Consider the following 24,765-nt stretch of genomic DNA (forward strand, 5'->3'; position numbering starts at 1 on the left):
GCGCTGTCGCCTTCGCCGATGTCTACGGCACCGAGCCATGGAATCTTCTCTTCAGCGATCGACAGGAGGGCTATTTCTTTGCTGAGCGCAAGCCCAAGAACAGCGGCGGCTCGCGCGTCGATCGAAGGGCCGGCACCGGTTCTTGGACTCTGAACAAAAAGCAAGAACCCGTCAAGTCCATCGTCGACGGGCGCGAGATGGTGGTGGGACGAAAGAGCTTCCTCTCCTTCAACGATGGCCGGCGGAAAAACTCCGGGTGGGTAATGTACGAGTATGAGATGTGTTCCCCGGGCTTCGAGAGACGAGTTCTCTGTCACGTTAAGAAGAGTTCGCATCATGCCATCTCCGGCGGCAATTTCATCAAAAAGGTTGAGTCGACGTTCACGGAGGCCGCGACAGAGACGGTCTCCGGCGGCAGCCTCGTTGGGCAGAAGAGAAATAGAGAGGAATCTTCTGCTCTCTCAGCAAAAGCATCGACTCTCTCAAAGAAGCCAGCACATTCATTGCAGTCCGACGTCTCACCACCTCCAACCGCGGTGGTGCAACATCCCATATCGGCTCGTCCTGTGACACCCCCGGAGAGTCGTCTTTCCTCGGTCGACTCAGTTGCACCGAACGAAGCCGGAGTCCCATCCGCCGCTCTATCGTCAACGGATGTCGGCGGAGGTGAGCCCTTGATAACTGTGGAAGAACTCGAAGCATTCTTGGCTTCGCCTTCGCCGTCGGTCGATCTTGGCGATGAACAGAACTGCATCGACGATGCTTTCTTCACCCGAGAGGTTGAAGCCTCCTTGATGTCGGATGACACCGACACAGCCTCGAATACCATCCCGAAGGCCTCGCCGTCAGGCCTTGTCGATCCTCGCTTGATGCCCGATGACACTCGAATTGATTCGACCATGGTCGTAGAGGTTTCCACGTCATCGTCGTCGATCGACTTGGTCGCGTGTGAGAAGATGTACTTCACCGACGATCCCTTCTTTTGGAGCCTGGAAGAGGTCCATGCCTTCCTGATGTCCGATGACACCTTCGCTGCATCGACTACGGAACAAATGGCGTGCGTGGACGATGCTCGCTCGACAACCCCGAAAGCGTTGCAAGCCTCGTTGATTTCTGATGGCACCGGCACCGGCACAGATTCGACCACGGCCGAAGCGGTTTCGTCGTCATCGTCGAACGAATTTGTTGGGTGTGAGCAGACGGAGAACGTAGTTGATGTCGACGACTTCATGCGAGAGATTGATGCCCTCATGAAGTCCGATGACACACCTGTGGATTCGGCAATGATCTCGTGGCTGGAGCAGTAGTCGATGCAGCTTGTATGGAAAATGTTGTTTGTTCATGTATATCATAATACTGGAAGGAAAAGAAAATTCATGTTCATGCAAATATTGGCGACAATAAAGTTCATTTTTCATCCCATGTATTGTTGTTTCCTTCATACGTTGGTATTTATATGATATGGTGTAGCTAATGAACTCATAATTTGAGATATCACTGTCTCGTCCTCATGCATCAACATATCATAGTTGGTCACCGTCCTCAGGGAGAAACAGTCATGGATGAAGCCCTGCAGCTGAACAGTGTATTTGATTGTTCATTGACATCACTTTAAACCTTGAATGATCAAGAAAAGACAACAACAGAGCGGCAACTATATTGTAATAGATTTTGTGCACACCATTTCCTCTCATAATCTTGCATATATTTAGCAACATAAGCACACCATCGCCAAATTGGCAATGACTACATAATACCAACAAATTGATATTTCAACAGCATAGAGATCATCAGTGAAGATTCAGTTCAAAAAAACTGGTATCTATTCTCTTAATTCGCACACAAACGATAGTCCGATTGCCTTCGTTAATGTTTCGATACAATAGATAGGTTTAGAAGTTTGAGCAAATCTGTACAGCGGATGCCACTATCAATGCCAATCTCCACAACACCAGTTGCACAGGTATGCAGATCCCTTGGAGCATCGCACCATCAGACATCCTCTCCGTGGGCAGCAACAGTTGGTCGTGAAGGTGGTGGTGCTGGTGGTTGCAGCAGCTTTGGCAGGGAGTTTGAGAGTTTGTCGGATCTTCTTGAGCCGGGTTGCAGTCGTGAGGTTTTCCATTTCCCGAATAAACTTGCATAGGTGACGGATGTAGTCTGGATATAACTCTAGGTTGCAATGACCTCCTCCTTTGATCCATAAGGGATCGTACGGTTCTTCCGCTAGTTTCCATAAACCATGTCCATGAAGCCAATTCACTACATCATCTTCGGTACCCTACAAGAAGACATCCAACTGTTAAAACAAAACAGAATCTACTGGGAATATTTATAATGATCATTCTGACACACACATTTTAACTTCTAAATAAGGGGTATCAGTTCACACTAAATACAAGGAATTATTGACAATCTACAACACAAATTGACAACCGTTACATATTGGAACATAAAACAAAGTCACTACTAATAACAGGCTTAAATAGCATCAATGGAGAAGACACAGTTACAAGCTCGATGATTACTAACTAACATTGATCGAAAGATGTATCATGATATCTTAATGTGTCACTGCAGTTATCTTTAAAAATATCGACCTTGGTTCCAAAATGAATTTCTTAATTACCGCCATTGAATGACTACTCCGGTCTATGTAAATCCTGATGATTGGATATCTATGGATATCATCTTATTTCTAAACGAAAATGAGAGGTAGAAGAAGGAAACACAGAAAAATGTAGTTTTTGTTCACGCACTGGCATCACCTTCCAAGAAGTGATCATTGACAGATTTTGACTAATCATTCTGAATGCTTATACCTTCCGCAGCAAAAATTTACTTGAGGAATTGATACTGCAACATTATCATAAGGTAGAGAAACAAGATTTCTATTACCAGTGGATAAGTATTGAAAGGGATCTTTGTATATGGAGGTGCTCACACCAACCAGTCAAATCCTAAACACATGAACAGAAATCAGTGAATCATATCAAAAACATTTGCAGACACAATTGTCATAAATGAATTTAGTCTTTCATTGGTTGGTCTTTTCTGGCATCATTTTCTTGTTGTCAAGACGGGACTTCCTAAGGATATCTGATTTGTGCAAATCTATCAAGAACACAGTCCATGGTGCAAACATATTGGTTTGGCCCAAAAACACCACAATCCATAAACATTAACTTCTCTCCAAAAGTGACAATCCCACTACTGAGGTAGCCTCCCTGTGTACTATGTGTTCTCTAAAGTTACAACTTTATATATGAATGTAAATAAGCGAAGTCTCTAAGCAGCAGCACCATACGTTTTGAATAAATAATATTGAAGGAGTTCCAATAAAAAGTTTCTTTCCAGCAAAATCTACGGTGTATGTTTTGGTGAGTGCAATGCAGAAGTTAAGTAGCACTTTAAATTCATCAAAGTGCGTGAAGAAATTGACGATATATTCCAAACTAAACACTGAATGCAAAAATTTTGCATAGCAGCTGACAAGTGTCAATAAATTTAAGAAACTAATGGCTGTTCAATGTTTAGTTTATAGAATTAACATTTTTTTTATAACTTATAGTATAGAAAATAAGGCCAATTTTCAAGTTCAAAATTCTTATACAATGGAAAAACATCAACCAAAGTCAGTCTACATCAGCATTGTTAAGGATTTGAATGTTACTATTTCACAAAGAAAGCTTTTAAATTCTTCTCAACAGAAAGAATCAAGCCACTGGTTGTTTGCAGGACAAAAGGTGATGAATTTAAGACAAAGCACTTACATGAATTACAAAAACTGGGCACTTGACCTTTTTAATTTTGTCAATGTTCTGCATCAAAAGGCAGACCAATTAGTAGCTAAAATCACTGACCAATCAAAGAGTACGAGTAAAAAGATTGTGGTCAAAGCAAGAGGCACACTTTATAAATGTCAAAGCAGAACGAGAATTTGACATGGCAAACCACACGAAGTCCTGACAGTATAGCACTGTGAAGTACTATGCCTCGCAGTCTCAGCAAGTGAGCTGCCAAATGCAATGTGGGACCGCTACCGACAGATTGGCCATACAAGATCAAATCTTCCTGACCGACTCCATATTCTGTCTGCAGACACTGGTACACTGCCTCGATGTCTGCATATGTGTTGTATTCGCTTGGCTAAACACCATAAAGAAATGCATGGTAGATTAATTCAACTGCTGTGGAAACCTATAAAGTTAGACAGTGAAAGGAAACACAAGATCACAAAAATTGAAATGAGTCCTTGGAAATCCAATGAACAACAAAATACTAAAAATACTAACAAAACTTAGCAGAAATGTCTCAATGTCTCCCAAATCTAGATCACATAGTAACAAAAACACTTGCAACAATGTCTAACAGTAGACTGGTTTTGATTGAGAGTCCAACTACCACCCCAAACCCCAACCCACCAGCCCACTCCCCCTCCTCCAAAAACCCCCCACCCAAAAAATTTAGATCACCCTCAGCAAACTATTTATCTCAAGAAAATAGCCTACCTTACCAGTAGATGCTCCATATCCTGAATAGTCATATCTGCATGTTACAAGAAATCAAACACCATTATATAAGACTTCTAAAGCAACAAAAACACAAAGAATAATTCAATAAACAAGTGAAAAACATGTTAAACAAGGATGGATAAATGAATCAGAGAAATTCAGCTTCCTATGCTTTGAAAGAAAATTTTGGAGGACTCAAAACAAGCATAATATTGAACACATTCCATAAAAAATCTTCAAATTGTTTATAAACATTCAACTTTTCTTGAGTTTTGCTATTGATATGTTGTGATATATTCATATACTTCTTCACAAATACTTGAATACTGCTAATCATCAAATAATTACATAAACATTATGATAAACACCTTTGTAACCTTCCAGCCTGATATAAACCGATATAATGATTTGACGTAGAACAGAAACAAAATTAAGAAATTACTACTATAAAGGATTCTAGTAAACTAACCTTATAAGGGAGGATGAGGAAAATCAACTCCTTATAGTGGAGAAAACATTTACAATACTTGAAGATATTGCTTTTTTTATGATTCCATAGGCTTAGAGGAGGTCATCATTTATACTAGTACTAGAAAAGTAACTAACTAACAATGTGGGATAATTGAAAGAAACATAAAAATTAATAATGTGGGATAAATAAAGTGATAAGTGGGCAACTTTAGGCTCTTTGAAAATAGTCTCCTTCTGCTTGTTCCGCATTAATCCCCTCCACCTGAGAAAAAACTTGTCCTTGTGTTTATATCTAAATACAATGGATTCTCATTTGGAAAGTAGTCATATAAGTCTACAACATTGAAGGTCTTTGAGATACCCCAATCATCTGGTAAATCAATCACATAAGCATTGTTATTAATTTTCTTTAAGACTTTACAGGGACCATACTTCTTCAACTTTAATTTGTTTTAAGTGCCTATAGGAAATCTCTCTTTTCACAAGTATACCATAACCATATCTCCTTCCTTGAACACCTTCTCTCCTATGCTTATCAGCTGCTTCCTTGTACTTGGCATTAGTAGCTTCCAACTTCTTCACATCAGCTTGGGTTGATTGTACTTGCTCAGCCATGTTGTTAGCTGCTACACTCATTCCAAGAGTCTTTAGTAGGTGAACTAAATTTAGAGCATACTTCGACACTTTCTTGTAAACAATAGAAAACGGTGATACTGCAATAGAACTATGAATTACACTGTTATATGCAAATTCAGCTTATGCGAGTGCGAAATCTCATTGTCTTAGTTTGTCACCACAAATACAATGAATCAAGTTTCCAAAAGTTCTATTAGTTACCTCTGTCTGACCATCAGTTTGTAGGTGAGTTATGCTACTAAACTGCAAACTTACATTAAATCAACTCCCCTCTGAGTTTTGGTAATCCCAATACAAAATCCATGTATAAATCCTCCCAAACGTCTTTTGGAACTGGTAGTGGCATATATAAACCAGTGTTCTGCGATTGGCCCTTTGCAGTTTGACAAGTCGGACGTTTTTTTACAAAATTGCCATCATCCCTTTTTAATTGGGGCCAAAAGTACCTCTCCTCAATGCTTGCTATCGTTTTGTCTATAGCCCGAAATGTCCGCTGAGTCCTCTGTGTTCTTGAATAATTTTTTCTCATAAGAACATCCTCGGAATGCATAGCTTATTACCTTTGAATTAGTAACCATCATGGTTACAATTGGAAAAACTAAATGATATAACTAACTATTCATATAAGACTCCTCTTGTCTTGAATGTCGTCTTTCATTCGTCTCCAGGCCATATGCGAATTTGATGATATCCGCTACATAGATCAATCTTTAAGAATATCTTGGAGCCTTGTAGTTAATTCAACATATCTCCTAATCGAGGTATAGGAAACCGATACCTGACCGTGATTTGGTTGATGACTCTGCTATCTATGCACATCCTCTAGCTTCTATCTTTCAAGTGTGATCTCTTTGAATTCTTCCAATATCAATCTTAGTTCGTTTGGAATCTTTGCTTCAGGTGGCTCTTCTCCTTTCACAATAATCGCATAACATACTCTTGTTTCTTTAGAACTGACAATGAATTCCTGCACAAAGTTAGAATTGGATAAGAAAGACTTCCCCTCCACTTTAGAAGTGTTAGATTCATCTCCCTTTCTGTTAGTCGGTAGAATAGCAATCTTCTTCCCGTTCCACCAGAATACATAGACATTCTTTCTTCCAAGGTGGGTTGCATTCACATCATATTGCCATAGCCTTCCAAGTCGCACATGGCACACATCCATATCAACTACCTCACATATAACTTTCTCCTTGTAGCTTTTTCAAATTAAGAGAGTTTTACATATCTTAGTTACAGTGACAGTTGGGCCTTCTTTAATCCACCCTAGTTTGTATGGTGTTAGATGAGCTTCCGTCTGTAATTTTAAGTGCCTCACCAGTGATTTAGATATAATGTTGTCACAGCTTCCACCGTCTATGATCAATGCATAGACTTTGTTTTTAACATTACATTGAGAATAAAGATTTTCTTATACTGAGATGGATCTTCTTGCCTTGGGTGAGTAATAATCTTTTTACAACACATGCGACGTGTTCCCCTTCTTCCTCTACTACTTCAGCATTGTCAATATCATTAATCATATCATTTTGGGCATCTCCTTCTTCTTCAAAGTCATCTTTGTGATCTGTAAGGTTGACAGTCTTATGAGCACGACACCCGTTGGAATGATGACCAGGCTCCCCACATTTGAAACATATCCCAACCATGGGTCGAGCATATGGATTGTTTGTGGTAGTCGAGATATGCTTAGCTTGCTTTGTTGCTCCTCTGATATTTGTGCCTTGATTTGTAGGTTGTATTGACTCGGTCATAACTTGCTTCATTTTGTTAAGACCAAGTTGTGTTGTTGGAGTAGAGCAATGTTGGGTAACAATTGGAGGTCGAGTCAACAACATTTCAGCCTTTAATGCCATATTGTGAGCTTTATCTATTATCCATATCGGAGTTAAAGGCATTCTATCTTTAATTGCATATTTCAATCCGTTGACGTACCTTGTTGTCGGCTGGTCTTCTGACTCTGATAAGTTATATCTGGCTGAAAGGCGTAAGAATTCATTAGTATACTCAATTACAGATCGAGTGCCTAGGATGTAGTTTTGGTATTGTTGGAACAATAGTTGTTCATAGTCTGAGGGTAGGAATCTTCCTTCAAGAAGTTGCTTCATCTTTCGGCATGTTTGTACTGGTGTCTTTCCTTGTCTTCTTCTGTTATTCTGTAATGTATCCCACCAAACTGTTGCACCTCTTTTCAACTTGTATGCAACAAGCTTAACTTGTTTGTGATCAGGAACATCCATCACCTCGAAGAAGTTCTCTACGTCATAATTCCAATCAAGAAAAGCTTCAATACTGAGGTGGCCATTAAAACTAGGGAGGTATACTTTGAGGCAATAATCCTCAAATAACCTATTTCATCTAGATGGTGCTTGATGTCTTATGTATTTTTCACTGTCATCTTCTAAGTCATCATCATATACTGTTGGTTGTTGTGGGTGAATAGTACCATGTCGATTGAAGTGTCAAGGTTGAGCTGCACCTGCACCTCTTTTTTGGTTGGTTCTGCAATAGTCCATAATTCCTTCTTCTTCTCCTTCATTTGACTCATCTTCATAGGTTAGTTGCATACGTTGGATTGCAGGCCCGTGTTGATGACTAGGCTGGCGATTAGCATCAACTCCGACACAATTAATCCTACCATCATCACGAACTTTATTAGTGCTTAAGCCCAAGTTAGTGAGCATGTCGCGAATCTCTCGGAGTTCCTAGGTCATCCTAGCTTATTGTACATCTAGCATCACCCATAAGACTGGCACTCCTCGATCATTGTTATTGGGGTTGTTGTCATTGCCTTCATCACGAAGGCCGTCACTGCCAAAATTGCCACTGCCATCACCGATAACACCGTCATAGTTGTCGCATTATTGCCACCAAACCTCATCTTGATGGGTTATAGGATTGTACTTAGCAAATTAAGTTTTTGATATACAAGATCCACTATAAGTGGCAAGTGTAGAGCATACTTCTTAATTTCCTAACCACAAACCTATTACGCTAACACCAAGAGTAAGGCTATGATACCAACTAGTGTAGAAAGGAAACAAAATTAAGAAATTACTATTAGAAAGAATTATAGTAAATTGACCTTATAAGGGAGGACGAAGGAAATTAACTCCTTATGATGGAGAAAACCTTTACAATACTTGAAGATATTTTTAGATGATTCCATAGGCTTAGAGGAGACCTTTATTTATACTAAATCTAGGCTTTGAAAACTAGCTAATTAACAATATAGGATAACCAAAAGAAACATGAAAATGAACAATGTGAGATAAATAAAGTGATAAGTGTGCAGTTTTAGGCTCTTTGAAAATAGTCTCCTTCTGCTTGTTCTGCATTATTATCGACCTAATAATACAACAATGCTTGATACCAAATTATCGATAGTAGGTCCATCTAGCCCTATAAATCATAATGACATTGTCCCATTTCCATGATACTAATATTCAAGGTCTTCAATTTCGAATAATACCGCCCGTACTGGGCGATACGAACCGGTCCGCTAGTAGACCGGTATACGGACCACCTGCTACCGGGAGGTACTGTCGATTGGGTTGTTTTCGCCTGCTACCGGGAGGAAGAAGAAAGAAGAGGGGTGACCGAGGGAGAAAAAAGAAGAGGGAGAAGGGGAAGAAAGAAAAAGGAGAAGAAGAGGAGTACCTACGCCGCTCTCCCTCCTCGTCTGTCGATGACTTCTCATTCGTGCAGGGAGAAGAATCTCGGCATCGCAGGGAGAAGAGGCGATGTCACAACGAAAACAGTATATTTTTTACTTATATATATGTGTGTGTGTGTGTGTATATATTTATAAAGGCGACGTCGCCTCACATAGGGAGAAGAGAGGCGACGTTGAAGATTTTTTTTTACTTTTATATATAAATAAATATATATATATTAATATATATATTTATAGGCGACGTCGCCTCGGCAACGTCGCCCTGCGTGGGGAGAAGAGAGGCGACATCACCTCGTTTTTTCTATGACATCGCCGAAAAAGATTTTTTTTTACTTTATATATATATATACCGAGCGGTATATCGAAATATACCACTCGGTATACGGTACCGTACTGTACCGAGCGAATCTCGAAACTCTGATACAGTACGAAATTTCAATCCTTACTAATATTCTGACTTGCAGCCCAGCTCATGCTCCATGCCATGATGTGGCATTTTGCCCTATTCTCAGATAGTCGTTTCCTAGTTAGCTCCACTCACATGTATTATGATTCAACCAATCATTACCTAGTACTCATATCCTACTAGGTTTAATACCCATTATCATGATTCAACTAAACAAAATTATTCATCCAAAAATTTGGAAGTCTTGAAATCATGTGATCCAAAATGCTTAACATCAAGTTAATGATTGTGGACTCATCGACTCCTGTAAACCATCACAATTATTCTTTCACTTTTGATGCAAGACTAATCAAGATAAGCTTGGTGATCGAACTTACTTAGTTTACCTTCAAGAAATAATTCAGTAAAAGCTTAGACTTCATAAGAAAAAAAAGGAACCAAGAAAGTCCCCATTTTATATTTCGAAAACGGATTAGTAATATTTGTACATTATTCACATAGGTCTGAAGCATACATATTTACAAAATTACTAATAGCTGGCATACTGTAGATATCTTGCTCACACACCATCATAAGATCTGTTGCATGGATAAGTTTTATCAAATCTCACATATTACCTTTTGTAAATCCAAATCATGGATATGGACCTCATCAAAAAATAAAATCAAGTTGTATTATATAATTACAAATAAATCAAGTTTCCCCATGTGGAGATCAGCTTAAATATCTAAATGAATGTCAAAGGGTGATCCTCTTCGTTAGAAGATACATCATTCAACTTACGCTAGCAACCTATTCAACAAGGCATATTATGTATCCATTGTTCACAAACAATATCTGATTTCATTTCACAACAGAAAAAAAATTGAAATTAGCAACCAGGCAATGTGAAATTGTTTTACTCGATCCTGTTATACAAGTCTGTGATGGTGGACCCTTTACTTCAATAGGAGTTTAGTAATCGTGCAATAATCAATATGCAAAACAAAGCGAAGAAATAAGCTGTAATATTCCCAACTTGGAAGAAAAAATAAAAGAATAAAATGGTTAATTGCATAGAAACTGCTGAATGGTGTTGTGATGTCTCCCATATAATTTTGATAGATCTGTCTGACACATTCAACCAAGATGCTTACAAATTTTCATGAGATCAGTAATCAACATTAATGTGAGTTAAAGCAAGCATCTTTACCTCCATTTACCAAATTCAACCAAACTGAAGCCTGATACTATCATGAAAAAGGAATTATATTAAGATGGAAAATGCACTAAAAGGTCTGACTGTGAGGTGGTCGAAAACACACAAAGGAACAAAATGTGAATAACATGGTATAGCTAAAACCCACACAGTATTTATGCATATGCAGTAACAACTGAGGCCAAACAAATCTAAAAGAGACCCCAGTAACCAGTCAATTAAATCTCTAGGGTCCAAAAGAAGAGGACAAACTAAATAAATATGCTGACCTGAAGATACAGTAAAAAATTGAAGAAAACAAAGGTAACCAATAAATTAAATCTTTGGGGTCCAAAAGAAGACGACAACCTAAATAAATATGGTGACCTGAAGATACAGTAAAAAATTGAAGAAAACAAAGAAAAAACTGATTCAAGGAAGCAAATAAAGCTAGTAACAAATGGAATCCACTAACCCCATCAGATTAACCCTCAGGTTGACCTTAAGCTGCACGAAGAGATCATAGAGCTGCCCCAGATCTGCAGCATTGCCGTGTGAGTATAGCACCGTGAGCCTGGCACAGGGGTTCTTCAAATAAAATGCGACAAGCTTGGTCCCGTGCTTGGTGTCCAGCAGCAGGACATCCATAGAATGGTCCCTTGGGACGCCAGATGCCACCAGCCGCCCGCTGTCGTCTTTCTTCACGCTGTAAGTAGGTGGGTCGGGCGGGAAGAAGGTGAACTTCGCCGCCAGACTCGAAACCGAGCACCCCGAGAACATCGAGATCGATCCAACTCATTGACAGAGAGGAATTCTCATAAAAGAAGGATCTTTCTTCCTCCCCCTGTTCCCTTTAGCTGAGTTGAGAAGAAGTTACTCAGGTTTAGCTGACAAGAAGAGGTCCGGCGACTAAGTTCTTGATGAGGGGGTGGGAAGTAGAAGAAAGAAGTCTCCTTTCTCGGGGAAAAGATGGTTTTGGCCTTTAGGATTTTACCAGGGACCAGGGTTCAGGGAAAGGACAGAGAATAAGAGAGAGAGCTTTCAATGGAGCACAAAAGCTGTAATTTTTGGATTGTCTATAGGTCTTTGTGGACAGAGCAAGAGAGAGCTATGTCAATGGAATGATCGAGAACTGAAGCAGGACTGCTGGAATCTATCCACCCATAGACTGAAGGAGAAGCAGTTTGAAAGAGACAAGGTGAGGGTCCAAGGGAGAAAAGCCATGGTTTCCTTCTTCTTCCTCCTTATCTTGTCCTGCCAAAGGAAGTAGGAGTTTAGACAAAAAAAAAAAAAAAAGGAAGAAGAAGAAGGTGCTTGGTGAGTAAAATGAGGAGCACCTCTTTGCTTTCCTTTTTGCTTGCTAAGTCACAGTCACGAGTAAAGATGAGATATGTGGCAGGATTCCTGGGAATAACTATGGGATTCTAGGGTTCAGAAGTATTCCAACATCTCTCTCTTCTCCGTGTTTGTGTGGGAGGGGAGACGGGGGTGGATAGGAAGGTCTGCTTTACATTTATTAATCACTTATGGTCATTGCGTTGGTCGTTCAGACTCCAGAAAGGAGAAGAGGGAAGGAAGGGTGTGTGAGTAGAGAGAGAAGATGGAGATGGGCACTTGGCAGAAGAGAACGGAGGAGAGAGAAAAGGAGGAAGTGTGAGACTGCACCATCTGGACTGAGACAAGGAGGGTTTCAGTTTTTATGTGGGTGCCCACCAACACTTCCACACAACAACACCAAATAAGACTGACCTGCTGATCTTTGGCAGAAGTGTTGCTGGTGGTCCTGCTGCAATCAGGGAATGGCTGATTCATGCATGTCTACCTCCACACCAACTTTATCCAATTTCCTACTCTTCCTGTGTACATTGTTTTCACAAATTAGAAAAATCATTATACACATATTTGACGTCCACAAAAAAAAAAATCATTATACACATGTATCCCTATCCCTCCATCAAACTTTGTCCAATTTCATATTGTCTGTACATATACTTGTTTTCAACAGTAAAAAGTTATATTTTCTGAAAGTAAGCAGAAATTGGATATCTATCTATCTCATAGGGGGCAAAGCAGGTATCATAATTATTCTGACCTTCTTGTTGCTAAATTAAGGAGTATGCAAGGCAAACATATCAGATGCTTTCAATTGACTCCCAAGTGATCAAGAATGATTAAAGTTGACAAATTCACTGCCACAAGATCCGGCACAAAGATTGCATTGTTAACTCTTAAACATATTGGAGCAATGATGGATCAGATCCCATCATTACACAGGTGAACAAGGATGGTCCAGGTTTTCTCCTCCAACACACCTCATGAATGAGACTACAATTCCATATTTAATGTGTACCACAGATTTCTTTCATGATTATCCTGAGAAAGTACATCAATCACCGGGTTTGGGAATGACCCATTGTGATGCCTCAAATAAGAAAAAGGAAATATCATTGTCTTTTGTTGGAGGAAAACCAAAGTAAGTGCAGGTATCAAAAGATTCTCTAGTCCAAAAATATACTGATGTGACATAAATTCTGGGACATGAGTGACCAAGTCTGTCCATCACACATGCAATTATCAATTTCATTTTCAAGATGGACATTTTGAGTTGTGTTTGTGAGAAAAAGAATGTAGAATTATCCATAAGCCAACAAAATTAAGATTTTCTATGTTAGTAGAAGTAAGACAGGATTTTCCAAGTCAGAGCAGCATTTTAAGAAGACAAGGGAATGATAAAAAGTATTGCAAAAAGTACTTCCAAGACATAAAAACATGTACTAAATTACAAAACATATTTTCTACACTGGTTTTAGGTCTTCCACAGTATTAATATAAATGTAAACAAAGAAGAAAGACAGTAGTATGTCTAAGAACTTCTATGTCAGTTATAGCATGATTATAAATGAGAACAACGAAGAAAGACAAGATTTTTGCAGGTCAGGGTAGCATTTTAAGAAGACAAAGAAAGGATAGAAGTATTGGAGAAGTACTACCAAAGCATAAAACATAAACTACATTACAAAACATGTTCCAAGTCTTCCACAGTGTCATTATAAACTTAAACAAAGAAGAGGAGCGATTTAAAAAGACAAGGGAAGGAAACAAGAGACCATGAATTGTTTCTGCAGCAAGGCAGAGTGTCGCTTCACCGAGCAATCGTGTAGATCCCACAGCACTCGGCACCTCCTTCAACCTTTCTACGGAAAACACATGCAGTGCATCCCATGTACCCAAGCTCTGTTCTCTCTGTTGCACATGCACTCTCTGAGAGGCATAAAGCCACCGCCACCTTCTCGGACAATTAAACCTTCAAAAGGTGGCGAGTTATGAATCAGAAAAGAGAAGGTGGCAGCCACTGCTGCCCTCACAGCCAAATAGGTCTTTAAATACTTCAACCAGATGGAGACAAGCAAGGTCAGTGGCTCAGTTTCACTTCTCAATGTTCAGCTAATTAATACTCTTCGGTGCAGTGACCTGCTACTTTTCTATTGCATGAAAACGTGAGATTATTCCAAGCCCTCATGCATGTGGGGCTGGACCAATGTAGGGGAGCATTGTTTTCCACTGACATAATCTCATTTATAATGATGCACACTTGGCTAAGATACTAATAACAGTCTCGTGCTCTGAGCTCTTTGTTTTGTTTTTGGGAGTTGAGATTGGGTTGTGGACAATTGCATACTTCGAAAGTCAAGCTCTTGGGTTAAAATAACTCATCCTGCATGTCTTTAATCCACTCTTGGTCTCAAGAACAAGCAGGTAGCAGATCATCTAGTTTAACTGAGAACATGAGGCGTTGTAATGCTTGATGTGCAAGGGTCACATGCATCATTTTTACTGGAGTTCATGTGATGAGAGCAGAACAGAGCCTTGTGACTTGATATATTTTGTCTCATGTATATGATGGACTATCCAATCCATGTAGACTACTGCTAGTACTATACTTTATTACTCTAACATGTCAGTGCCACCAGCTTCCTTCAAGCAATAGTTTGTCTTGAGATTTTCTCAAGAAGAATTGTTGCCATGCTAACCTACGTTGGTGAAGCAAGTGCATGACTCATGATGAATGTAAATAATGGATAGCTAAAGAGTTACCGCTAATGATGTACTTCTGTAATTGTTAGTAAGAACACCAAACCCCCAAATAAGTTGAAGTTTACATTGTGTATGTAATCTACAGTGAGAAAAACTTCATGGTCATATCATGCCAAACTAAGGTAAGATTATAAACCACAACAGTTGATGAATGTAAAAAACGGTTAGCTTAAGAGTTACTGCTAATGATGAATGTAAATAATAGATAGCTTGAGAGTTACTGCTAATGATGTACTTCTGTAATGGTTAAGTATGAACACCAAATGTAAACAACTCCATGATCATATCATGCCAAACTAAGGTAAGATCAAAGAACAACAGTGGATGTCAAAGCTTCTTTTTCCCTTATCAGAAAACTTAAGCTTAATACATCATACCCAAGTGAAACTTCAGTTTTATGTGTCCTGGACTCAGTGACAGCTTAGAAATTACATGTCTAGATCCCAGACACACTTGCTGAATCATGCATTCAAATTATGCACAAACATCAAGCAACAATTTTGATATTTGATGTTAGTTGCGTAAAGGTCATGCCATTTAGGTTCTTTAATTCAAGTTGCATCTTAAGAACACCAAGTTCTGGAGATCTCACCAAGAAAGATTTCCTTGAGACATTGGAAATGATGGAACTCTTTTAAGTTAGAGAAAACTATTGTTGCAGCCATTTCCATGTACATTTTCTACTGATAGCTCCTTCAGAATATGAGATACTACAATGACAATGAGAAGATGCCAGAGATCTTTCTATAAGCATGAGAAATAACATCAACTAAAGTATCTTGCAAGTTATTCAGATCAATAATTTGGCAATCCATTGATAAAGAGATGCTAATTTTACCTGATTCTAAACCAGCAAATTCCTTTCCTTGTTCATCATTTGTCGTTCTTTCCTCGCATTTTGTTTCCTGCATGAAATCCTTGTTCTCTCTGGCTGGAAACTACATTAATCTCACAGTATCAAAATCACGAGCAATCCTTCAGTCATCAGTGGCCCAAAACTCAGATATAGCAATTACATGAAGCCTATGCAGAAAGAAAGATCAGCCGAAATACCTCTCCTCAACATACTCGATCGCAGATTTCCCGAATCGATCCATTCCATAACCATCGATCACGGTCAATGTACATCGTCACATGCCTCTCTTCCATCGCAGTCATCCAAACACAATCCTCAAATCAATCAGATTGGCCAGTGCAGGAATTACACCGACCCCTTCGATGAATCTAAAGTGAGGCATCCTCAAAGCCATCTTTCTGTGCAGGGTTCAAGATCTTCTCAGCAAACCCTCAAACACTTCTTGGGCGAGACCAAGTCTCTTGCACTGGAATACAACATCAGACTTGAAGCCAATTCTCAACAACTCCTCATTGCGCAGGCCTTCCCCTCGAGCTGTCGGTTCGCCACAGGCGTACCAAGCACCCTATTACACTAACATTCATGGCTTCGATGCCTACTGCTACGATCTACTAAAACAGTGTCGAGGCTCCTTATCCATCCCCGTCCTCTCCATATGCATCGATCCAACAGATCCATGAGACAACATTCTTCATCGGCATTCCCTCGAACACCAGTCCTCCACTCTCAACTGTTCACACTTCTGAGAACAGAGCAGTCGAGGAGCGGAAAAAGAGATACGAGAAACGAATCTGATATTAATAGAAGGAGAAAATTGCATATATATATATACATATATACATATTTATATATATATATACATATATATATATACACATATATACATATACATATATATACATACATATATATATATATATATACATACATATATATATAGATAGAGAGAGAGAGAGAGAGAGAATAATTTTAATTACGATGGATCGCCTTCTCCACGAGCGTTGCAAGGGCCAGTAGGAGGAGGATGTGCAAGCGGCCGGAGTAGCGGTGGTGACTACTCGAGGATGCGATGGCGCCGTCGTCGACCTCGTATCCTCCGTTGAGTTCTGCATCGACCGAACGTGTCCCTCAGGTCTGTTTCTTGAAATCCTTTTGGGAATTCGATGTGGGTGCTTGTACTTTCATGGCATCTGCTTTTAGACGGAGCCCTTTTGTTTCGGGGCATGGTTGCTACCTTCTTTTTTGGATCTTCTTATTGAACCGTCCTCGTGAGATCATGTCATCGTTTTTTGGGAATTCTTTGCGTTCAATTGCGTTCTCTTTTGATTGGTACACGCTTTAATCCGGAATGTTTTTGTTTTGGGGATGATCGTTGTCTTCGTCCTCCATGGATTCGTTTTCTCGTGAGATCTGTTTCTTGAAATATTTTGGGGAATTCTTTTTTAGTTGTTCCTCTGCGATTGGTGCTTGCTTTTGTTTTTGTAATGGGTAACGATTGGTATCTCCTTTTATGGATTCTTTTCCTTGGATTCTTCTCGTGGGATCATGCCATTGATAGAACGAACTTGTTGACTTCTCTGGTTGCTTTACGCTACTCTGCGGAGATGAGATGAATTCTCTATTATAACTTCCTGTGTTTTCTTTTGGACACCTTTTCTATCATCCGGTAAAGATATCTTCCTGTATTATCCTCTTTATGGTATTTGGTATGTGATCATCTCCCTGGACTCTGAAAAATCACTTTCTAGGAATCAGCTTTTGGTACTTCATATCAATTATTTAGGTTAGTCATGTTAAAGGAGCAATGATCCTGTATCTGTTGATGTCTGTTTCCCACCTGTATCGTTTTTCTCCAATTTGTTCATGTTGGTTGTTGCTTCTTTTCTTGGTTAATTAGGCAAAATTTGTTGCATGATGCATAATATAGTGACTATAGTCTTGCCATAAGGATGTCATTGTTTCTTTCCAATTCTTCGTATCATTCGTTCGACATATGTACAAGTCGTTCGTTAAGCACCTTAATTCTTCACTACGATTTTGCACTAAGTGTTAGCCACCTTTTGAGGATCGTTTACTTTTAGTCATAACATTAGATTTTGCGGTATGAAATATGAATGACAGCAATGCTTACTGTGGATCATTGATTCAATTCATGTGGTCCTGGACCTAGATGCAAGTGATCTGTTCGTGGAGGTGGACTTTATGGTCCTCTTGAAAGTTGTTTATGACTTGTGCTTATATCTTTCTAGGTGATGCTATTTTATAATGTATATCATTTTGAAAGCTTTTGGAATATGATTAAGGGCATTAGTTGGCATAGGAATAACTATTATATGCGATGTTTGTGAAATTTGGTACCATTTTGAAGTTGCAGCAGCTGAGGGTGGGAAGTGTAAGGGCTCTGGGTTTTTCGATTTGACTCACAAGATTCAGCAAATTATGTGATTGAAAAACGGCATGGCTCCTTCTCCAAGTAAAAATTGTAAGAAGCAATAATAAGCCAAACAGACTTTCATTTGATTGACGAAAAAGGTAAATAGCATGTAAATTCTGGTTGAGTTGGTCCTTTCTTACTGATTATTTCTTGTAATCGGAATTTACTAATTTGATGTCACTAAATATCTATACTCTTATTTACAAAGTTTATCAAAATGGATGTACCATCATCAATTTGCTATATAGGAGTGTTATTCTTTTGGAAGACAATAGGTGAATGGTATTGTGGCTTTATATGATAAATTAATGCACTTTGGTTACATCAGAGCAAGAATACCTTAGGTATTGTACCATACTTGCTTAACATTTAAAATTTTTGCCATTGACGATCAGCAGTGTCAGTCTTCTTCCCTGTTAATTGTTTGTGGGTTTTCTTCTGATTATACACAAGTTGATACGTTCGATAGGGCCACTGATATCTCATGCTGTGAGTGGTACTAAATGAAGTTTATTATGATTTGGTTAAGAGTAGCAGTTCTTGGAAACTTCATTCAACCTTTCTTTTATGATCAAATATGATCATGTATTATATTTATCACCTTATGTGGCTCATGAGTTTGAAATAATTAATTTGCCAAGACCAATGACACCTGTATCACATGCTAAATCTAAATGCTTCAGATTTTGAAATTTTCTTTACTGTGTGCAATCTTTTAAACAAAATAATGGCGAGTTACAGGAAGTTGGTCTATGTTAGAATTGTAAATGACATGCTCTGTTTGTTGCTTTATACTAGCATTTTTTGGTGCTTAAAGAGGCATATATTTGCTTGCTGGTCTCTTCACTGCTGTTCCCAGTCACTATTTGATGTCTTTGGCGCATGCTGCGCAACACCCACTTTCTATTTCTTCAGGATTCTAGCTTGTGTCTAGTTCATTTCCAACAGTAGATTTTCTCACATGGTATATTTTCTTTCTTATTTGTTATACATACTTCCTTACCTATGTGTTAACACATTTCCTTTTTGTTGTCTTTGTCAAGCCTATAAAATCCTTTGGTATAAAGAATTATATTGGAAGTAACAGAATCTTGATTTCTTCTGTATCATACTTGGTTGGTTGGTCATTCATCCTTCATGTTTTATTAAATGAATTTTGCTTATTTTCTTCTCTAACTTACAGCGAGTGGAATAAAAGCAAATTCATATGCATAATTACATGTTTCCAGTGCCCGTGCCCCAGGGGGTCTATATCATGGTATTGTTACTGCTTGCAGCATACCGATGGTGATGCGATACCCCCAGATGAAAGTCTTCTTGCAAAGGTATGCCAACACCATGAACTTTTCTCTTGTTCTTGACATCCTTATTTGTTTTTGACTTTTCCTTTTCATGTTTTTAGTGGGTTAGTGACCATAATTATTGACTGAACAAATATATGGATTCTTAATGCAAGTACTGTAACCCTTGAGAACTAACTAGCTGGAATGAAGCAATATTTGGCATCATTAACATGAATGCTTTGTTGGATCCAGTATATGGAAGATAACTGACGGCCATAGGAAGACCTTTTCCATAATTCAGTTACACTGAGAAGTGCTTCCTCTGTCTTGCACATTCATGCTAGATGTTATATATAATGAACTTAAATCTCTTAAGGACAATGAGCATGTAATTTGTACTCAGTTACTGGACGTTGTTGAATTATCATACGCCACTCTGCAATTCCTTCCATTATATTTGAAAAATGCCTGCATCTACCACTTTGGAGCTTGGTTTACCTGTTTGAACTCACTGGTGTCTGCTACTAATCCATAGGTTCTGTTATTGTGTCACTACTAGCCTTCTGTAATTTTTTTTTATTATACATTGGTTGACAAGTAGGAACAAAACTGTTTGGTTCTTAAATTTATCAATAAGAGATTGGACCAGTGCACATATGTTTTGTTTTCACTTTCCTTTTCTCATTTTGCTGTGTGGTCTGTGGACCCTTTAAACATAAGGGCAAGAGAGACTTCCTTTTGCAACGACCATGGGATGTAGACATAAAAGTGCCAAATTTAGGCAGTATTGAAACCTGACATCTTTTATTTGATAAAGTTTATGATTGATAGGTCATGCTCATTAGGTACATTAGAAGCGTAATGAGTTAATTTTTTAAGACAATGCTCTTATATTTTTCATCCCATACTGAATTCAATGGTTCCGTTATTTTTGTGAACTGCTTCTATTTTTTTCCACCTTATTATCGTATAGTTGATTTGTGAACCTGTGTAGTATGATCATCATATGATAGTCTAAAACATAAAAAAAATCAGCATATATGGAAATGATGTGATATTATGACTTGTAACTTGTTTTCCCATCCTTGGGTACACTAACCAACTTTGAAAATCTCAAATGCAGTTTGAATGTAAATTTTGTTGGTTTTAGGCATCTCGATTTCTATTTGGGGCTTGGGATAACTGTCCATAAACTCATGAGTTTTGGTTGTGGGCTGTGAAAACATTTGTAATCAATTCTCATGTGAACGCTGTTTTCAGATTAATGCTATAGGTATCCCCTGGTGAATTAAATGATAATGACACTGAAGTATCTGTTGAGCTGAGACCTCTTCTAGTGGAATCACGTTAAAGAAACACATGCTTACATAGCCATGAACACCTGATCATCAATGGTCGTCTTACTATTATTAACCCTAGACTAGTGTGAGAACTGCCACAAGCACAGGATTATGTTTGTCAGGTGAACACCGATACCTGCATACTGTAATAAGATTGACATCATTGTCGAAATTATTATTAGGCTAAGGGTTTACATAACCCATAAACAGGGAGGTAAAAACAGTTTAGTTAAATAAATTTCATTTACAATCATGGCATCTTACGATGCTTCGTATCATGTTTAGATGGATTGCAAGTCATGGTGACATTTGGTGGTTGGCCACAACTCGCAGGCCATGTATATCTAGATTGACGGCAATTATCTCAGAGTTTGCGGTTTCAAGAAAGGCCACAAGGTTTTATGCAAACTCTATACTCTCTATATTTCTGTCTCTCTCTGCTTTAAATACTATGTTTGTTGTAACATATACATCAGTTGGTTGCAACATTAGCTCCAGATGTATGGAATAATCTATCACAGATTGTGCATGCTCAGAGTCTCTGAGACCATATTTAGGAACGGTTGCCCATCATTTCTCCTTTCTTTTCTCGTTCATAAAATTCTCCTGGTGAAAGTTGTTATTGCTCTATATTTTTCATATTATACTGGATTCTCCATGTCTGATTCAGCTAGTCTTGTAAATTCATGCTGAAACCTGTCCTGCGAAACTTTTGATCATCAATCAACTACTGTTGGAAGTGATAGGTTGCAAGGAACATTATATGTAGGAACACCATAATATTTGTTAAAAGTATGTTCTCTATAAATAAGAAAATTATGTTTCTTTCTTAGTACCACTAAAACTTGACTTTTTGTTCTTTCCCCTTACAGGTTAAGAATCGAAGGGAGGCACTGTGAGTTTGCTGTTTGATGACATAAATTCCTCAAATTCTTGTAGATTTGTGTCTGTTGGAAGCCGAGTCCTTGAATTTGTGGAGCATATAAGACCATTCATGAGCTGGCAAATTAGACCTGTGCATTTTGTCTCCCAAAAAAAAAAAAAAAAGATTAATCCAGACCATATTTTTGTAAAATCTGTTTTGCGAAAGAAGAAAAAAATCACTTAGTCAGAAATATATTTTGCAAAAGGAAAAGGGGAAATGGAGGAAGCCTACCTACATTGGAAGATTGAACCTCTTTATTCATGCCCTGACAAGAATGCTTGCAAAGGAAAGACAAACTACTACTTCTCTCCTATGTGTGCATCATCAATAGCGCTTCAGCGTTCTGTTACTTTTTTTTATTTTTTGCTTGTTTTCCTTCTCTCTTTTCTGCGTCCTCGATGGATTGCTCGAGAAAGAGAAGACATGGATGCATGACAACTCTGGGAAATCGCTCTGACTTTTGTGTGTTTTCCCCTCTTATTCTTCTCTCTTTTCTTGACAGGGAACCACGCTGCCTTGGACCCCGGCACCGACAGCGACGGGAAGGCCGGAGGCAGACGGGGACGGTGTGGTCGCCATCATCAACCCGTGGTGTGGGAAGCGAGGCGGAGGAGGAGGAGGAGCTGCCTGCCTGCCTTCTCTCTCTCTCACAGCCCCACCCAGGACAACAAGCATGGGACGCCGAGCCCGGGCAGCTCCCAATCATAAAGCAATGGAGTGCCATATCATTTCCTCCCCACCTCGGTCCTCGCGCTCCTGCTCTGGACCCCCCCCACTCCCCCGAGGGATGGGCTGACCTGAGCCTACTGTTCCCTCTCGCGCTCCTCATGCGTCCCTTTCCATGCTGTTTCTTTTCTTTCCCCCCCAACCCCCCTCCTCTCGTAATCTCCTTAATTTTGGATTTCTCTTTGGTTTTGCTGCATTGGCATATGAAATCCTTCACGTCCATGTTTGTTTGATGCTGTCCACTTGAAAGCCCTTCAGATGTAGTGTTCCGGCTTCCACGTCTTCAGCTTGAGAGCCAATCCATTTCTTCTTCGCCTTGTAACATTCTGTAGGTGAACCACTAGTGCCACCCGCCCCATACTCCCGACTGACAGAAAATAATAATAATAATAATAATAATAATAATAATAAATAATATGTTGTGGGATTTTGTTTCCAGGACAAATCACAATCGAGGTTTCAATTCTTCCATGCAATGAATAGGAGGAGTGTGAATCACCGCAGAGGTAAGCCATGGTGTTTGCTTGATCTCCTCCTCTTTTTAAGATGACCTGTGTATCTGACATCTCACCCTCAGGTGCAGGAACCAAAGGCTTGCGTTCCCAAAACGCAGCTGCACCGGAGAGGGAAACCTCGTGGTCAACGAGCCTTCTCTGACCTCTGTTACACCATTTTGACGAGGACATCACCTACACTATGGATAGGCCACCATGCCCCGTGTTGACCAAGGAGCCTCCCAACATTGACTCGGGCCCACCACACAGAATAAGAGAGAGAGAGAGAGAGAGAGCACAGTGGTCTATGGAGGGGAGTCATGGGAAAGAGCTACAGCACGGCAAAAGGACTGGTGAATGCAAAGGGATAAAAGAGGGGTCACCTCAATGGGCCCCCCCCCCCCCCTCGGGCCGACAGGCTCTGGTGCATCCCTCCATAGCGTCAACACCAAGGACGGGCGGACGGACTGGACTGGACTGGACTGACCACACGCTGCTGTCGCTCTCACCCTCTCTTCCTCGTCTTTGCCGCCAGCGAAGAAAGAGGGGGAGAAGCATGAGAAGCCGAGAGTAAAAAAAAAAAAAAGGCAGGAGGTTTGGAACCTTACGATCGAACGCAGATATCATCATGTGACAATCATTCTTTTATAATTTGAGCTCTACAGGTCTGGGAGGGAAGTAAAAGAAAAGGTTTTGCTTTTCTTTTGAGGCCACCAGCAGGAGTGTCAGTAAAAGAAAAGAAGAGAGAGAGAGAGAGAGAGAGAGAGAGAAATAATCTCAAGTCTTAAAAGCTATACAAATGCTGATGTACGATGACCTCTGAAAAGAGGTCTTTTATCATCCACCTGCTCTCCTCCTAAAGGAACAAAAGGTAAAAAAGGAAGCTTTATTTGCTTCTCATTCAAGGAACTTTGGTATGCAAAAGCTTTTATCTTTTACTTTCTGAATTAACCAGGTGGCTCAGGCTACTACTGTAAGATGTCATGTATCCACCATATATGTGTAGAGGTGAGACCACTGGGACGCAATTTGATTACAGAAAGAGCTGCATATATCATTAGTTTATTGCTTCTAACATCATCACCCGAGTCGATGATGGGTGGATCATGTACAAGTACAGAGTTGCCTGTTGGACCATGTAAGCTGGCCTCAACAAAACAAATCGTGCATGCATGCATGCAGTGGTCGTACAGTAACAGTCTAAAAGAAGACAAAGAATCCATAAAACATCCTTCTGTTTTTATGTTTGTAGTTTAGCAACTTGGAAGCCATGACATGGGAATTAGCATCTTGTGACTCGCACAGCACAGCGTTTTGTACTATTGCTTCTCTGTAGGATTTGATGCAGCTGCAGAAAGTAATTTGTTCTCTATACATGTATGTATGTATGTATGTATATATTCGAGTAATGAATGATGATCACAGTGAGATTTAACCTTTTTTTTTCTTCTTCTTCTTCTGTTCATAGCAGTGTTGACTTGGAGAGCAGCAGGGAGTAATTAATCTCATCTTTGCATTGCAGCGTGGAGTGAAACTGGAGACCAGAGATAAAGCGTCTTACAAAACCAAAGAAAAGCAGAAAATGATTGTTCAAAGTAGTATGACTTGCAGACAAGGTGGCGGTGGGTGGGTAAGTAGCAGCGACCACATGAAGAAAAGCCACCAAAGCCATCTTTGCCACCTCTGTTTCTTTCTATACATGTGATGCTTGCGTCTCTTTCTGGGTAGAGGC

The 24,765-nt window shown here is 39.5% G+C and overlaps 2 protein-coding genes across 20 annotated transcripts; one reads left to right on the top strand and one right to left on the bottom strand.

The window, feature by feature from the left end:
• Window positions 1-1,805: 1,805 nt before the first annotated feature.
• LOC135587068 (uncharacterized) lies at window positions 1,806-12,557 on the bottom strand. 2 transcript variants are annotated; one of them, XM_065136195.1, is made up of 7 exons: window positions 12,218-12,556; window positions 11,356-12,134; window positions 4,512-4,548; window positions 3,913-4,149; window positions 3,774-3,821; window positions 2,899-2,960; window positions 2,115-2,281 (listed from the first exon to the last, which is right to left on the bottom strand). In XM_065136195.1, the coding sequence occupies exons 2-7, from the start codon at window positions 11,658-11,660 to the stop codon at window positions 2,263-2,265; spliced, it is 708 nt and encodes a 235-aa protein (XP_064992267.1). In that variant the 5' UTR covers window positions 11,661-12,134; window positions 12,218-12,556; the 3' UTR covers window positions 2,115-2,262. The 2 variants fall into 2 exon arrangements, with proteins under 2 accessions (XP_064992266.1, XP_064992267.1); XM_065136194.1 differs by lacking the exon at window positions 2,899-2,960 and having other exon boundaries at window positions 1,806-2,281; window positions 12,218-12,557.
• Window positions 12,558-16,798: 4,241 nt separating this feature from the next.
• LOC135628623 (uncharacterized) lies at window positions 16,799-24,229 on the top strand. 18 transcript variants are annotated; one of them, XR_010492908.1, is made up of 7 exons: window positions 16,799-16,963; window positions 18,200-18,363; window positions 19,309-19,380; window positions 19,495-19,590; window positions 21,174-21,284; window positions 21,761-23,045; window positions 23,117-24,207. XR_010492908.1 is itself a non-coding variant. In XM_065135402.1 (7 exons), the coding sequence occupies exons 3-6, from the start codon at window positions 19,550-19,552 to the stop codon at window positions 22,519-22,521; spliced, it is 333 nt and encodes a 110-aa protein (XP_064991474.1). In that variant the 5' UTR covers window positions 16,799-16,963; window positions 18,200-19,380; window positions 19,495-19,549; the 3' UTR covers window positions 22,522-23,045; window positions 23,117-24,223. The 18 variants fall into 18 exon arrangements, 13 of the variants coding, with proteins under 13 accessions (XP_064991474.1, XP_064991476.1, XP_064991472.1 ...); XM_065135402.1 differs by having other exon boundaries at window positions 18,200-19,380; window positions 21,222-21,284; window positions 21,761-21,783; window positions 22,316-23,045; window positions 23,117-24,223; XM_065135404.1 differs by lacking the exon at window positions 19,309-19,380 and having other exon boundaries at window positions 19,543-19,590; window positions 21,222-21,284; window positions 21,761-21,783; window positions 22,316-23,045; window positions 23,117-24,223.
• The last annotated feature ends 536 nt before the right edge of the window (window positions 24,230-24,765 follow it).

This window comes from Musa acuminata, chromosome BXJ3-1 (assembly GCF_036884655.1).
Source record: "Musa acuminata AAA Group cultivar baxijiao chromosome BXJ3-1, Cavendish_Baxijiao_AAA, whole genome shotgun sequence".
NCBI lineage: Eukaryota > Viridiplantae > Streptophyta > Magnoliopsida > Zingiberales > Musaceae > Musa > Musa acuminata.

Coding starts and splice junctions, on each gene's coding strand:
- LOC135587068 (XM_065136194.1), bottom strand. CDS start 11,660: ATGTTCTCGGGGTGCTCGGTTTCGAGTCTGGCGGCGAAGTTCACCTTC. Junction 4,549..11,355: donor CTGAGGGTTAATCTGATGGG/GTTAGTGGATTC, acceptor TGTAACATGCAG/ATATGACTATTCAGGATATG. Junction 2,282..3,773: donor GCCCAGTTTTTGTAATTCAT/GTAAGTGCTTTG, acceptor GTCTTCTTGTAG/GGTACCGAAGATGATGTAGT.
- LOC135628623 (XM_065135393.1), top strand. CDS start 16,901: ATGGCGCCGTCGTCGACCTCGTATCCTCCGTTGAGTTCTGCATCGACC. Junction 16,964..19,494: donor CGACCGAACGTGTCCCTCAG/GTCTGTTTCTTG, acceptor ACATGTTTCCAG/TGCCCGTGCCCCAGGGGGTC. Junction 19,591..21,760: donor ATGAAAGTCTTCTTGCAAAG/GTATGCCAACAC, acceptor TTCCCCTTACAG/GTTAAGAATCGAAGGGAGGC.